At 33.8% G+C, this 16,688-nt stretch overlaps 1 protein-coding gene across 5 annotated transcripts in view; it reads left to right on the forward strand.

The window, feature by feature from the left end:
• The window catches only part of LOC123006310 (lachesin-like), a 40,864-nt gene extending 27,976 nt beyond the window's left edge, over window positions 1-12,888 (forward strand). For all 5 annotated transcript variants that reach the window (XM_044400713.1, XM_044400711.1, XM_044400714.1 and 2 more), the window contains 7 exons: window positions 9,003-9,118; window positions 9,711-9,896; window positions 9,984-10,182; window positions 10,878-11,009; window positions 11,065-11,184; window positions 11,405-11,575; window positions 11,627-12,888. In XM_044400713.1, the coding sequence (XP_044256648.1) occupies window positions 9,003-9,118; window positions 9,711-9,896; window positions 9,984-10,182; window positions 10,878-11,009; window positions 11,065-11,184; window positions 11,405-11,575; window positions 11,627-11,979 (1,277 nt within the window). In that variant the 3' untranslated portion in view covers window positions 11,980-12,888. The remainder of the gene's footprint in view (window positions 1-9,002; window positions 9,119-9,710; window positions 9,897-9,983; window positions 10,183-10,877; window positions 11,010-11,064; window positions 11,185-11,404; window positions 11,576-11,626) is intronic.
• The last annotated feature ends 3,800 nt before the right edge of the window (window positions 12,889-16,688 follow it).

A 16,688-nucleotide genomic window follows, 5' to 3' on the forward strand; every position in this document is an offset into this window, starting at 1 on the left:
GTCTCAGATTTGAAAATTTATACATTTATTCAAAGTCTTTATATCAACCCAAGTATCAGTATTTGGAAAAGCTTGTAAAACCCATAAAAGGTTTGAGCTATTTTGCATTTAGTGGTTTAGAAAACAATCTTCCGCAGCCGCATGAAGCAAAACCGAATTCTATATTTATATTTGATGATGTAGCATGTGATAAACAAGATCTTATGAAAGCATATTTTACTATGGGGCGACATAAAGATATTGATTCGTTTTACTTATGTCAAACTTATTCACATGTACCGAAGCATCTAATTCGTGATAATGCTAATTTAATCGTTCTTTTCAAGCAAGATAACCTAAACTTACGACATGTATATGATGATCATGTAAATACTGATGTATCATTCGATAGATTCAAAGAAATGTGTTCAATGTGTTGGAAGAATAATTATGGATTTTTAGTGATAGATAAAGATAGCGATATTAATAATGGAAGATACAGAATAGGATTTGATTTGTTTATTGATCCTCAAAACAAATAAAAGCTCAATACACGGTTTTACTATAATTTAGTTATAATTTAACGTTCTTATTGTGAAGTCATCATCTTACACAATATCTTTTAGTGTGTGCATTTAGTAGGTAATTTATAAATAATATGAATACAGAGGCATTGCAAAATACAATCGAATTAAAAAAAAAATTAATACAAAAACGAAAACAGCTTCAACATAAATTAGCCTTAGTTAAAACGAATGAGCTGAATCAACAACGTAAATTTTTACCGATTACAACCGAACTTAAAACAATTGCAAAGAAATTACATGTAGATGGAGTAAAAGAGAATGATAATTTAAAAACAGAAAGTTATTCTAAAGCGAAATTCCACCCTTTCATTGATATAAATGATTCTTTGCCATTTGCAATTGCAGAAGATAAAGTTTCGAACCAGCAACATCAGCAAACATCAACACTCGAAAACAGTGATTTTGAAAATATTTTTAATATGAATAATAAATCTGAAATTAGTAATCAGAAACAAGATATTGAATTGCAAGAACATTACATTGAAGATATATTGCATGGTAAAGAAAATGCTCAATTCGACAATAGGTTCGGTGTAAGATATGATAAGCGTCAGGATAAGTTTTTTGTTGGATCACAGCAAGTGAATTTTAAAGATGCAAATATTACTATAAAGAATAAAGTGTATGAAGCTACACCTGGATTATATGAATTGTTATTTAGAAAATATCCCAATAAGATATATACTGATAAGGACTTAAATAACTATAGTGATATATTGCATAGAACCCACGCATATAAGAGAAACTTTAATCCGCAAGATCGAAATGTTGCTTCAAGATCTAAAAAATATAAACAAATTATTGCTCCATTATTACGTGAAAAGCTATCATCATTCTCAACTTCAACGCCGAAAACGGGTCGAGGTATGTTTAAAGAAGTAAATAGAAATAAAATAGATTATGTGCATTGGGATGATCCTAATGAACTTGTTGAACGACTTCGTTTGTTAATAGCATCTCAAGCAGCTGGTCATACAAATCACTCAAATGAAATTGTTTCTATAATTGAGGAATTACGTGAATTCAATATTATAGCTTAATAAAACTTGTGATTCAAATTATAACATGTTTAGTTGTTAATGTACAATACGTGCAGCTGGTGCATATTGATTGATAAGCTTGGTAGTGTTTAAGAAATGAAACGTATGCAACGAGMATCTTATCAGKTTAAAGAATCTACAATTAAAAGTGARGTTGTCAATGAATTACACAAGCCTGCAAGACGTAATTTTAATAGACGTAGAGTCATAATAAAAGGTATTAATGACCTTTATCAAGCTGATCTTGTGGAAATGATTCCTTTTGCTAATGAAAATCAAGGTTTCAAATACATGCTTGTAGTTATTAATTGTTTTTCAAAATATGTATTCTGTGAAAAGGTAAAATCTAAAAATGCAACTGATGTTACTCGAGCAATGAAAAACATTTTGGAAAAATTATCAACACCACCAAAAAATTTACAAACTGATCATGGAAAAGAATTTTATAATGCAGATTTTCAAAATTTAATGAAACAGTATGGAATTCATCACTACAGTGTTTTTAGTTCTAAAAAAGCCTCTATTGTTGAAAGGGTTAACCGTACTTTAAAAAATATAATGTGGAAACGATTCAGTCTTCAAGGTCATTACAAGTGGGTGCATCTATTAGATGATGTTGTAAAATTGTACAATAACACTTTCCATCGCACCATTCAAATGAAACCTTCAGAAATAAACGAGAACAATGAAAAAAAAGTTTTAAATCAAGCATTCACTCATATAAAATTAGCTCACAAAAATAATAAATTTAAAATTGGTGAACACGTAAGAATAAGTAAGTTTAGGAATGCTTTTGATAAAGGATATACTCCCAATTGGTCAAATGAAATTTTCACAATTAAGGAAATTAAATTAACCAATCCAACAACATATTTGTTGTGTGATGAGAAGGGGGAAGATATATCAGGAGGATTTTATGAAATGGAGCTTCAGAAAGTAAAACATCCCAATGTCTACTTGATTGAAAAAGTTATTAAGAAACGTGATAATAAGTTTTATGTGAAGTGGTTAGGTTTTAGTGATAAACACAATAGTTGGATTGAAAAGAATAGTATTGCTTAAAACAAGATGCATTTGTATGTGTGTGATATTCAAGGGTTTTGTATACCAGAATTTGTTGTTAAAGAATTAACTATAATGGATGCTCAATCAATTCTACATCATCTCTTTAAACCTTCGAAACCATATGAAGACATAGATTTATTTTATAGAAAACAGGTGAAATATCTGGAAAGATATCATCATTTACTAGGTTACAACGAAGGACTCGAAGAACAGAAGAATGTTGCGACAATTATTAGAAAATTTCTTCATTTAAATGAATTTAAAAACAGTGAAACTGATATCATCATCTACGTGAAGGGTCACGTAAAAGAAGATTTCCTACGAGAAATTTTACCCGACTCATGTGTACGAATAGTCAACTTAGAAAAAATCAACGAATCGCCCAAATTGTGTAAAACAAGAAGAAGATGTGGATTTCATATTGTAGATAATTATGATTTTATGTGTTCATTAAATAATGCTAAGTGTATTTATGAATGGTTATGTAAAAAACTTATTCCTCAATAATAAATTCTTTTAAAACATTTAATGACTTTTATTTATTTAATCAGATTTCTCTCTTCTCTTTAAAACGTTCAGACATAACGTCAGCATTCTTGTTAATGCAGGTGTATCCAACACGTTGAGATTTGCGTGATAAGTCTGATTGCAAACTCCTACACAGTGCGGATATGAGTAAATACATAGTAGACACGTATAGTTTTGTTTATGGTTAGGGATTGAGATAGGTTAAGGAAAACGCATACATAAAAGTAAAAATTTATTTGAAATACATTGTTACATACATGACACAATGTTATACATTTATTAACAATTATTATAAATACATACAATAGTGCAAAACTATTCACATAAATTTATATGAAAAAAATTATTCTTCAATAAATTCAATTTTTGTTGTGTTTCCAATTGCTCCTCTACTAATCATGAATAACTTTGCACCATTTTTAATTTTCGCATTTAAATCAGCAATTTCTTCATCAGCGAGACGTTCAATGAACCGATGCGGTAATATAGTAGAAAACTCATCACAATCCACCATAACTTTCAGTCCATAAATTGTTGAAATTTTTCTAAATGAATTCACACTAAACTTTTCATCAACTTTAATACTTTTTATGCTAACAAATGATCCCATTTCTAAATCTTTGTTCAAATTTTTAAATGCTGCACTGTTCATCTTGAATATTTACGTTTTTCTTGCACAATCACAAAATAGTAAATTTATATTATAATATTTAATTCGTACTGATGTGAATAGTACCGTAAATGAAGTAAAACTGAATTAAATATTAAGCGTGTTTCCTCGTTTATATAGAACAAATGTAGGGAAACTAAGAGGTGAGGGGTACGGGGTTATTTTACTTAGAATTATTATGTCATGATCTCAAAATAACTACAACGTCATCAGTCTAAAAATAGCTGTGATTCATCGAGTGGTGACTCATTGATCTAAAAATAGCAATCACAGTAGGGGATTCACATAATTTTCAATGTGGGATTCCCCAAAGTGACGCATGCGTAGACAAATTCAATGCATGACATCATGATCCAAAAATAGCACACAATTCTCAGAATTTTGAGTGGGGGATTCCCGGAATCCAGGAGTGGGATCCGGATTCCTGGAACCAGGATCCAGGAGTGGGGGTCTAAATTCCCGGAAATGGCGCATGCGCAGATGAAGTGAATTAGAATCGGCACAGCTTAACTACTCTCATCTAATTAATAGACCCGGTTTTCTCTGAAATTAATAAACCGCACTCAGTTTTGATCCTTTCATTAGTTTTTAATGATGTAGAAAAGGGAACAAGGAGTTCTTGCAAATACCTTACTTTAGATTTTATTTAAAAACTAGAAATATTCAAATTTCGTGTTATTTATCTAGAGAAAAGTATCACAACCAGTGCTTTTTTTGTTACTCTTCCAACGTTTATATGTATATATTTTTAGTGTATCAGGTCCTCATTCTTTTCTTTTTATCCTGCTACTTATCTTGTTTCAACACCACGTATACAGTAATATTTTTTCAATTGTGTCTCTAGAATCAATATTTAAGCACTTCAATTTCTTTTATTGTTATGGTAATAAAATATTTTCATTCTTATTTCTGATGTTTTTTTAATTAACCTTGTACAACTATTCACTAACAAGTTCTTCCAAAAGTCTACAATTTTTATTTTCTCAAAAGTACCTCATGGAATATGAATTACTTGTCATTTTTTCCTTATTTATACAAAGCTTTCAATTTGTTAGACAAACTGTTGGAACTTTGCAACCATTAAATGCATGCTGATAGATTTAAAGGTTGAGTTTACCGTTTTAGAATTCATTATGATGTGCATCGAAATCCTTTGTACAATGTAACAATATTAAAACTACCAAATAGGCATTATCACACTCTCTAATTTAATTATTGTAGTCTACGACAAAGCAATATTGCTGCAGCTATCCTCCGATCCAGATTCATTCGTTGTCTCTTCATATATTAAAAAAAAAGTTAAATGGTGATGTAATTTTTGCTTTAATTGACAGCACAGAAATAATGAAGCGTAAAATTCCTTACTTGAAGTATTAATCACGATTAAATGCACATATGTTATGTTAGCGAGAATTTCAAATCTGATATCACACAATAATTTAAAATTTTACACTTCATTACATTTACCGTTCAACATATCTATTGAGTGCACTTTGTATAATCTGATCGAATTTCATTTGGGAACTTTTTTGTTGCTTGGTAAAGTTATTAACTCAAGTTATAAAGTGCTTTAGCCGCCTCCGTCAGTCTGGACAGCTCATTAAATAATTAACTCAGATTACTTGAAACAGAAACTTATCGATTACTTTATGGGGTCACCATCAAGATAATTATGACAGCACTATACACTTACAGTGACAGCCAGCAAAAATGTTTTCTACTTGTTATAATTTTGTTCTGCAACCAACCAATGGACATTCTTAAAGTAACATTTATGATTGTATAGGACATTTTTCTCTGGGGCGCGAGTTCTGACACACCCTGTATAAAACAAAATCAATGGCGTTATACTCTTGAGTGTCATAGTCACACACAGAACTAATGATGATTTGTTCTTGATTTGGACTTATATGGAGCGGTCCTAGGTTGCAGTTTACTGACAATGTCCCGATTGTGTTATGAGTGGTGACAAAAGGGTGCTTTTTGCTTTGTTTGAGTGAGTCTAGATATTTGTCGAACAGTTGTATTTAATACAAAAACAGCGACTACCTAAGCTCTGTAGTCCCAGCATTGAGCATTTCGTGTTTAATGACGCGAGACAATGACATAGTCTTCGTTTATTAAGAACCGTAACACCGCTTGTTCGAGGGGGGTTAGTGAATAGCTACGAGTGTCTTAATCCGCCAGTAAATTGAGTCTCGGTTAAGTTCCGGCTAGCGACTCGAACAGAGTGTATGTGCGGCTCATGGAACTGTATTGTACACACGTCTGGCAGCTCAATTTGAGCGCGCACTGGCCCATAAATGTCAGATATAAACGCCGAACAGGTTTATGTCGTATTAAAAAGAGCCGCTGAAGAAGGTTGGAGCTGCGCTGATTGCGGACTCTTCTTGCTAATCTCGTGCAACATATGCGCCACCAACTACAAAATGGGAAGTTAAGGAGCTTAGTTATCGCTCTAAGTCCACTTATCTGCATGACCTCTGTAGCGTGAGCCACTGAATAACATCAAATTAGTCAAACGGAGAATGCGGGGTGCTATCAGCTGCCTCCATGCTCAATGCGCCGCCTCAGAAATTGGGCCGTGTCGGTTGCAGGCTGCAGGCACACCACTAACAAAACACACATCTATTGTTCACTTCACATTGCACCACGAGCCTATTGTATCATTAGCAAATAACATTTCTTCATCTTAAATTGTGTTAGACGAAACGTTTTCAATTCACTCGACTCCATCAATTTTGCACTTAAATAAAAACAAATACTTCTACTATCTCCATAGATCTGTACGCGGATGAGGTATTGAGATATACGCGATATTTTCATTCCGATTACAGCAAACCAGGTCTTGGTTTACAGATTACATCAAGTAGAATCGTTGAAAGTACAAAACGAACAAAATTTGATTTCAATATTGTATGGAAGGAACTCCAATGCAGAGATTTGCTCTTTAGTGTATGAAAATTTTATCTCTAGTAATAGTCGTCGAACATTCTGCCCCCCAAAAGACAATGAAAAAACGGCGCCCATGCTGGGGAGTGTACAGAATGCGATCGGCCGCCATGACTGTGGCTCTGCGTTAAAGTCCCGGCTAATCCCGGATTAGCAATGTTGGAGTAGCTGCAATACTAATTTGTTGATTCTGCTACGGCGACAGTGAATTATTATTGGGAGCGCTCACATGTGCTACTAGACAGCATACCATGCTGAACGCGTTGAATGTATTGTGGACGGCAACTCGTAAACTTTCAACCCCTACCCTTACACTGGCACCCAAATCGTATACAGCCATTGATCAACGATGTCCTAAATCTAAACTGCACCTATCCACATTCTTAGGTTTGGAAATAAACAAAAAACCATCAGACTGACGCAGGCTCCGAGGGATATTTTAGGAATTTAATATTATCTAACATAACATGTTCTTGCCAATACAAATTTCTCGCTTATATTTCTACATAATAAAGTAATTATTATAAAGATCTCAGTACACCAATAAATTTTCAAAAATACCATCAAAAATACTAGGAAAAATTATTATTAAATACATGTATTTAAAAGTGCTATTGCTAAATTATGCAAATTACTAAATCCAGACTTGATCCCAGGATTGCTGGAACAAGGGGTTAATTCGTCCAACTTAAGAATTATACAAATAGGTTCTTGTTTTCTGCTTGCTTCTAAACTCACTTTTGATTTAAATATTTTTTGCGTCATCATACATGCTGCTGTATAATTTGACGAAACATAGAACTTACTGCGCCGAAACTTCACCCATAATAAAGTTTGAGTTCTATTTAGAGCAAAACTTATCACTTTATAACTTTGGCAGTTTAACTATTTTAATGTCGACCAAATGATTGGGGAATGGGAATAGAATGATTCTTTGTTTTGACCATTACATCGCGTCAAGGACTTTATTTTGTCATAATTTAAAAACTTAGACATTTACGATGATATTAGACTTAAAATTTTTAGGTGCATTTTTATGTTACAAAGGATCGAATCTTTATTCAAATTTAATTTTAAATGACATACGGGAGATGATTTGTATTGTTTGGGTAACGGTAACAAAGTATGATTAAGGGTTATATGGTTTGTGAAGGGTTATTTCCAGGAAAGGCTTCAATTAATTTTAGTTATGGAAGCGTATATAGAGTTTAGTTGTATTAAAACGGTATAGAATTTTGAAATTCGTATGTGTGGTTGCTGACCTGGCCTTCTCTCAGTTCTACTCACGCGCGAGGCTGACACTGTATCCAAATTCATTGCAGATTTTCAGCTTGTCGGCTCTAGAGAATGGAAGGCTTGAGTGCTGCGCCATTCGCTGGGAATGATGATAGAGTTAAAGAAATAATAGGGATTTGCCTCTTCGTCCAATTCTGAAATCAATATAGATTTAAAACTAAACGTGCATTTCTTTTGGAAAAATTGCTATCGGTGGCTGCAACGTAATTATTTGTACAAGTTGTTTCTGCGACGTTCTTTTATCAGCGGACAATGAGACAGTGGAATTTATTTGTTTTGCAATTTTGGTGTTCACAATTGAAAACAATGGAGAGTACGAAATCGGCGTTCGTAGAGTAACACTGGTAGCAACAAATTCGGCATCTCGTTCAAGCATGACAAACGCTAAACGAGACTGTATAACCAGAGCTTTTCACAGACTACTCAGTTGAATGATTTTGCGATTTACTGTGCCAGAAGTGACGTTTTCCGTGAGTGACGGGACGACAAGGGTGTATGCGAAGCGATACAGTAGGGCGGCATAGCTTGAATGGTATCAGACCTTGTTGTTTAAACCACATCTGCGAAGTTAGTTGCACACCAGGCCGATAGCGGCCATTCACTAACACCGTTTCCTCTACAGACGTCCGCCCTTGTACGGGTTCACCACCTGCAAGATCCCACTAGGCAGCGAGTTAAATATTTAATAAGCAGCATTCCAATGTAAATCAGTCTCATTTACAGAATGTGACATTTAGAGTATTTGAATTCTTATGTTGCGCGACCCTTCTGCACGCCGAACACGTTCACAGCTCGCTTTCAGCAGAATATTCTCCTGAATATCTTTAGTTTCACTTCACTTATCGCGTTGGCAAGTCTATGCAGTTATCTTTCGTTTTGTTACAGGTCAGATGCCCGAGCAGCCTGAACCGGAGTTCTTGGCCCCCTTAGAGAACCATACAGTAACACAAGGGCGCGACATCTATTTCACATGCGTTGTTAATCACCTGTCTTCTTACAAGGTAAAAAAGTTGGGGATATGTTGTTTGTTGCTGACTCAAACACATCTTTCTCCCTTTTTACGACGACGCCAAAACGAACAGCCGTATCCGCTAACGGTTAACATATTACATGCGATCGGAAGTGACACTGACGGCGTTCTGGCCATACACTAAATATTTAACTGTCAAATAGTCCCTAGCGGCGCGATAATAAAAAACACAAAGCCACTTTACTTTCGGATAATTTCAATTCGATAACCCCAGACACCTAAAGAAAATGAGTCGAAAAATGATTTCATCAAACATCCCATTTCAGTCACCAGTAGGACATATACGCGTTGATTGCATTGTGTTACTACTCCCGGAGGTAACACAAAGACGTCCAATCAGATGTGCAACTCACACTTATTGAGTTTGCTACGTACTACTTTCAAAACCAACTCTGTTCGTAATAAAATCAGTGAGTATACCTTCTCTGAAGCCTCAAGCATTCAGCGCGTTCGCCAAATACCGTAAATGGAATTATATATAAAAGTCCGCGACGAATTTATCCGATCACACACGTTTAAAGGCAAATATCCGTACCTAAATACAAAAGTTCGTCGACTTCCAGGTAGCATGGATCAAGTCGGATACCAAAGCGATTCTGGCAATTCATACTCATATGGTAGCCCAAAATCCTAGGCTTTCTGTGACACATAATGGACACAATACGTGGATGTTGCACGTTTCAAACGTTCAAAAGAACGATTCCGGGACTTACATGTGTCAAATCAACACGGATCCCATGAGAAGTCAGGTACGCCTCTCGACAATTCCGCCTCTTCGACAACAATTACTCCAAGCAAACCTTTCAGAAATTGAAGTTAATCAACACTGCTTGCAGATGGGAAATTTAGAAGTCGTTATTCCTCCGGATATTCTCAATGACAACGAATCGACACAAGGTTCTGGAGTAGCGGTCGAAGGCGGTACCATAACCCTCCGGTGTTACGCAACCGGAGTACCGGAACCCACTGTCGTGTGGAAACGAGAGGGTGGCGAAAAAATCATATTACGTCACGACGGAATACGCGAAAAACAAGGTAATGTAAATCTAATCGATACTGAATTGAAAATTTTTGTTTATATTCAAGATATGATGTCTCATTGGGAATAGAAGCAGATGCTGTGTCTTAGACCTAATCCAGCTTCTTACCAAATCCCGATTTGCATTATTTCTCCGAACATCTGCAATGAAAAATTCAAGTAACTCACACTATAGGTAGTTCTGACAAGTCTCGCACGATTGCATTTTGCTCCCGATAAATCTCATCTCATTTAAATTTCAAATTGTCCATTATCTTCAAGAGTCTCGGTAAAATAATCCAGGTGTATTGAAATTCATGCGCGTGTCCAGACATCAGCTCCGACCATCTAGCGATTTTCCTTTTCGGTATTATTAATTTTCGAAATGATTGTTCCGTAGAGCGAACGTACGTTTCATCAAACAGAACAAGCATTGCGAGTGGCATTTATATCCGCTAGCGCTTGAGAACCCAACTAAACATTTGTCTTTATTCTTCCAATTGGTTGGATGGTGACCGCGACGATTCGCAGCCTGCAATGGCTCACGCTAGCCTAGCTCGACATTATTTCTTGGCATTTTGAAATATCGCGACGTATGGGGCGTACATTTCATATACGTGTATAAGCCTGGCTTTGACTTTTTCAAATATATTGACTATGTATTTATCTTTAATATAACGAAACTGATTCAGCTTTTCGCGGTCATTTGCAGCAATGACGACTTATCACGGCGAAACTCTGACGTTGACGAATGTACAGCGTACTGATATGGGGCCTTACTTATGCATCGCCAGCAATGGCGTGCCCCCTTCCGTCAGTAAACGAATGATTGTCAAAGTTCACTGTAAGTGACCTCACCGAATCGCCGCATTTTCTAGCATTAACCTCGCATTTTACAGTTCATCCGTTGATTAGAGTATCCAATCAGCTGGTTGCTGCCCCCATCGCACGTGACGTTCTTATACAATGCTACGTCGAAGCATCTCCCAAAGCTATGAACCACTGGATGCGAAACACCGGTAAGCGCATCTCCCTTGAGTCGAGCTTAACCGGCACAAAGTCATATATAGCGTATTACCGGACACAGTCCGATACCTACACTTTTCAAATTATACGCTACAGTCCTCTTCTTTTAGCCACTTCATATATCACACGTTAAACCTAATTCACGACATTTTCTTTCCCATAATTTAAACTCTTTGTTCGTTACAACATTGCCACATTCAATAACTCTTCCAGGAGAGAAACTCATTCCCAGCGAAAAATACATCATAGAAGAAGTACCGATTAACGAATACTCTCTGCTTATGAATTTGACAATACGTAATTTAGAAAAACGCGATTTTGGGGGATACACATGTAGCTCCTCGAACGCGTTAGGCAAAGCCGAGGGTTCCGTGCGGCTTCAAGGTTTACTTTTTTAACTTTTACCGCATTTTTTGTAAACTGACTGAATTCTAGAACGACAAGTAATAATTAAATCGACAAGTACGGCAAGTACGCCTCGTTATATCGAAACGAAACCTCGAAAACCACCCAATAAAGACAAACCGAAGAAATACAAACAACCGAAGAAAAAAGAAAGCGGTGACAGTAAAAGCGAAGAAGATCACGAAATGACCACGCTATTGTTACCTGAATTAAAAACTCAATCACCTTCACAGATATCGGTACCAAGTGCTAGTCGTTCTCCACCTTGGAACCACTTTCATCGGAACACGGCAGTTGGTTTGCCCTTCGAGACATCTTGTTGTTATACTTTTATTGGATTTGTTATGTTTCAACTGTACACTGTATATAGGGAAATTGTTTAATTTTAAATTTTAATTAGGAACATTATTCGGAGGAAACAAAGGGAATACCTAACACGTTATGATATTGATTCGATATTTGAGTTTAAGTACTCCCAAATTAGTAAAGATTTTATCTGGCAAATGTCTTCCTTGTACATTTTAAACTCATTCTGAGTTTCATATCACCATGTCTTCCCATTTGCAATGTTAGGAAAAATTGGTTACATTCACATAATGTGGAAATCCGGAATTTGCATTTAGCTTACGATACTTCAAACAGAATACGAACCATATCCATTAGTAACCCATTTTTGTTTCGTTGCATTATCAACAACACGGAATTTCAATGACAATATCCAACATACTTAATATGAAGGACAATAGCCTTTTTTAATATACACATATATGATAATATAAAGTACTTATGAACTGAGTTTGTATATTTTTTTGAAAATACAACGATGGTTTTAATGTTTAGTAATAATATCCTTCATGTCTTCCGAATGAAAACTATACATATTTGTGATTTATCATTTTTTATACACATTTGGTGGTATATAAAGTCATATTTACATATTGTATACAAAATGTATTAGGTTATTAGGTAATACAATAACCAATATAATTTTTTTCTGTTGTAAAATGTGCATTTTGTTATTTACTTTCGTAGAAAAAATATATTTTATTTACTCTCGGCTGTTATCATTAGTTTAAGGCTTTTGTTAAGAAAAATAAATTACCAAAGAGTAATTTTGTAATTAAATAAAAAGAACAATCATAATATTGTTTGTCTAGAGTAGAACATAAAAAATGAATTGTTATGAGACTTTGTTATTATGTATTTAATTGGTGTAATGTATAAATAAATACATATATACCTTACCTCATGCAAGTAAAACTTGTACATTGATGACAATAATATAATTCAATAAATCATTTATATAATTAAATCTCAACGTTTAGTCATTTTTAAGATTTATTCACCTATAATTGATATTACCCAATCAGATTTACAAACTATGCCGACGTCAATATAGAGCTTAATTAAGCTCAGATTAAATTGAATTAAAATTTATATAGAAGATGGCACCACACAACTGGACTCTAATTTTTTAAACAGAAACCTTTACTTACTTTACTGAAAGAAAATTGCTGCGCCCTCTAGTACTAGGGTGACGAATTGTGCTAGAAGAAAAGCGTTATCTTTTCCTAGCACATATACAGTTTCTACATTTCCATGTTTTAAAACTATAGCTTTCTTTAGATTTGCAATCTTTTAATATATGAAGCGCCATCTGAAGAAATAATTAATTCAAAAACCAAAAAATTAAAAAGTTTTCCTTTAAGGAAAACTGACTTATCAGAAGTGGCTGATATTTGGTAGCTTGTTGCACTTCATTAATGTAACACAATAATGTGAGCGCTTACTAAATAAAGTTTTAAATTGTAGTTCATATTTAATTAAAAATATTTTTAAGTATTTATTCATGAATACTTTTTTTAACTGAATGCTATACTCTAACTTTCATTTCAAAAGATGCGTGAAACAGCTTTAATACTGGAGCTCTTTAAAGTAAATTGTACAAATAGAATTATTAATATGTTCAAATGAATATCACAGAACAAGATAAAAGCATGTGCGTGTCTCACTTCTACATACAAAGTGTTAAAATATTTAGCCTATTTAGAAACTCCAGCTATATCGTAAGCTGTGGGTAAAAAAATTAAATTGAAGGAAAATTTTTTAAAAATCGTATAAAACTATCTACTAATTGCATCTGCACTATGCTTGTTAGTGAGCTACAAATTGGTTGAACGTTTATAGAGTGCAATCACCAAATTACACTGCACTACGATTGATTAGTTGATGAGATTGATTTAAGTAAGTTTGTTTCGGTTTAAGTTTTAATGCCTCAATAACGATTTAATAAAAGTTTCATAATAATAAATAATTATTTGAAATTTCTATACTTGATTCTTAAACTTCTATACCATTCTATACAAAGTACGAGTATAGAGAATGTGGTACTTATGAAATTTCCGATCGTTTGAAACGAAATTTAGAGAATAGCTTTGGGTTTACTTATATAGTTTATGGGAAAATAAAGTAACGAAGAGCCACAGTCATTTCATTGTCGCAAATTTCCGACTTTTAGATAACAAAATACTCAAACATTAGTAAGTAACTTAAAGAAACTGCCTAACAGTGTTAATTTGTTCAAATATGTATTAATATGTAAAAATAAATAATACAATAATTTATATTGAAATACAAAATTAATTATAGGATTATTGTAGTAATAAGTTATTGTAATTGTTGTACCGTAATCTAACTATGAATAATAATTAATAAATTAAACGTAAAATTTGAAGACAGATGTTTTATACTGAGTATTTGAAAAAAGCAAGCATTAGCATTGATGACTGTTATATAACTATTCAAATTAAATTTAAATTGGTTTTTGTGGTGGAAAAATTAAGAAACAATGAAAACTAATCTAGCGTAAATGAATGAGTAGACGGCAAGAACTCGAAAGAAATTGGAAACAAAAGTGTTTTAAAGTGCAATAGCTTTAAAAGTTGTGAAGCCACGAAAAGAGTTTCCTCGAAATAATTAGCATGATGGAAAAACATGTGTATACCAGGTGAACAAAAAGTATGGGATTAAATGTTTTTCGCTTAAACTATTTGTTTTTTAAAAACTAATTTATGAATTTATGAAAATACTATAAAAAAATGTAACGTTTTATCAAGAATAAAATTTTTTGGAATTTTTGTTTTGTTTTTGAGTTCGGCGGATTTTTTATTTTTTTTAATGACAAATCACTATAATTTATTACAAAGGCTATAATCTAATGATTACAACTATTTGCGTTTTATTCAATTTTTATCGATTTGCCATTTTGACAAAAAAAAATGCAAAACTCAAAAACAAAAACAAAATTTTATTCTTAAAATACATTTTAGAGCACTAGAATTTTTATTTAAGTATTATTATTTTCTAAAGGTAAATGAAAAACTCTTGGTTGGTTACCTTTTTTTTGGTTCACGTTGTATATAAATTTTTCAAAGTATTCCTGTAGTATTATACTTTCATTTCGGTGTATTGCAAAGTATCCAGCTATTTTTGAAACACTTGTTTTTGTCCTGTAGAGGGGAATATTAATACATGCTCTGCCTCTTACAGTATCATTTTCCGCGAAAGCTCTACCAAACTTCAAAAAGCTTATGTTAGGAGTAGGTATAAGGCGCTAAAACATTCTGAATTATAAAAACAATTATTCAAAAGCTGAGCTCAGTTTACATTTGAAAAGTTTTCCAAATGCATATTTCTCTTTTTATCACTTACTTACATATCTTATACAACGTAAGCTTTAAATGGTGTATCCCGTGAGATTAATATTGGTGACAATGTTTGTTCGTAATTAGTGAATTGATGTCATTGTTGCACTAAATGAGAGTAGGTTAGCGTAATCCTTTGATGATAACAAATGGAAAATGTTTATTGGAACAATTTCACCTTAGAAATGTTAAACAGGAAAACAATTAGAGTAAGTTCAGGACAGACGTTGAAACAAAGAAAACTATTAATCATCTTCAGGAAAACGAGAGGATTCTTTGACGGTAGGAAGGTCGCAGAAGATAATTGGTAGACAAGCGGCGGAATACGCGTGTCGTGCTTGGATTTCCGATGCATGCTACCCCAGGCTGTAACCCAGATGGGACAATAGCTGTAAAATTGAAACTTAATGAGGTGTGAACAGTTGAAATTGATATTTAAAAGAGCCAAGATAATCTAGACTTGAACAGCAATCTGATTTAAGAAATAGTCTATTCCATAATGAGCACAGTCTCCGGTTTTCGTTATTCAAATCAATGGCTCGCTAAATTATAATGGTGATGTATACCGTTTTGATTTATTATGATTTACGAACGTTTTCACTAATATGCCAATCAATGACATGGTAGGCACCAGAACTAAGCCGTTTAATCCTTGCTTTAATTAACTTACAATTACTTACAACCCCAACGCGCTTTGATCACATATCCATTTTTGCTCGATTTCACAATATTACAAATTTATTAATTTGAAGACATGTTCACAAATAATTAGGCAACCTTCGCACAGCGTATGATTTCGACGAGTCATAATCCGAAATGAATGGAAGATTATATCGTTATCCTGCACTGTCTTGTCGTGCCCGTGTCGGGATTAAGGGTAGCGCAATGGTGCATTTATTCTAAGGGTTCCCAACAAAATTTTAATATCATTAAATTTTCCCCAGCTCCGGACTGCATTTCTTTACTTTATGAATCGCAAATTGCACTTTTAACGAAATCATATTTTCCCCAATATTAAAACCAAACTTTTGTCAATCATTACAAGAACTACAAACACGACTGACGACACTTTATCCTCATCACAATATAACACGAACTGGAAAACCAACCGATCTTCATGGAACGACGTTTCAGACAAGGGCTCCCTTTGTGAAATTTAATTTTCAGTTGAGGGTAAAAAACCCTAAAATGTAATTCTTTACCCATATATAAGACTACCACAGACAGTGAATGTGGTGCCAATCTCTATTCCGCCTCCATTAGACGGGGACAACCAAATCCAAATTTTGCTCCAAAACATAATAAAATCAATCTCACCTGAACATGCTCGAGCTAATGCGATGGAAAAGAAAATCATCAGAAACTTCACCAAACTTTTATAAAGCAAT

The sequence above is a fragment of the Tribolium madens genome, unplaced genomic scaffold, assembly GCF_015345945.1.
Source record: "Tribolium madens isolate multiple individuals breed KSU strain unplaced genomic scaffold, Tmad_KSU_1.1 Scaffold_2;HRSCAF=44;Tcas5.2_LGX, whole genome shotgun sequence".
NCBI lineage: Eukaryota > Metazoa > Arthropoda > Insecta > Coleoptera > Tenebrionidae > Tribolium > Tribolium madens.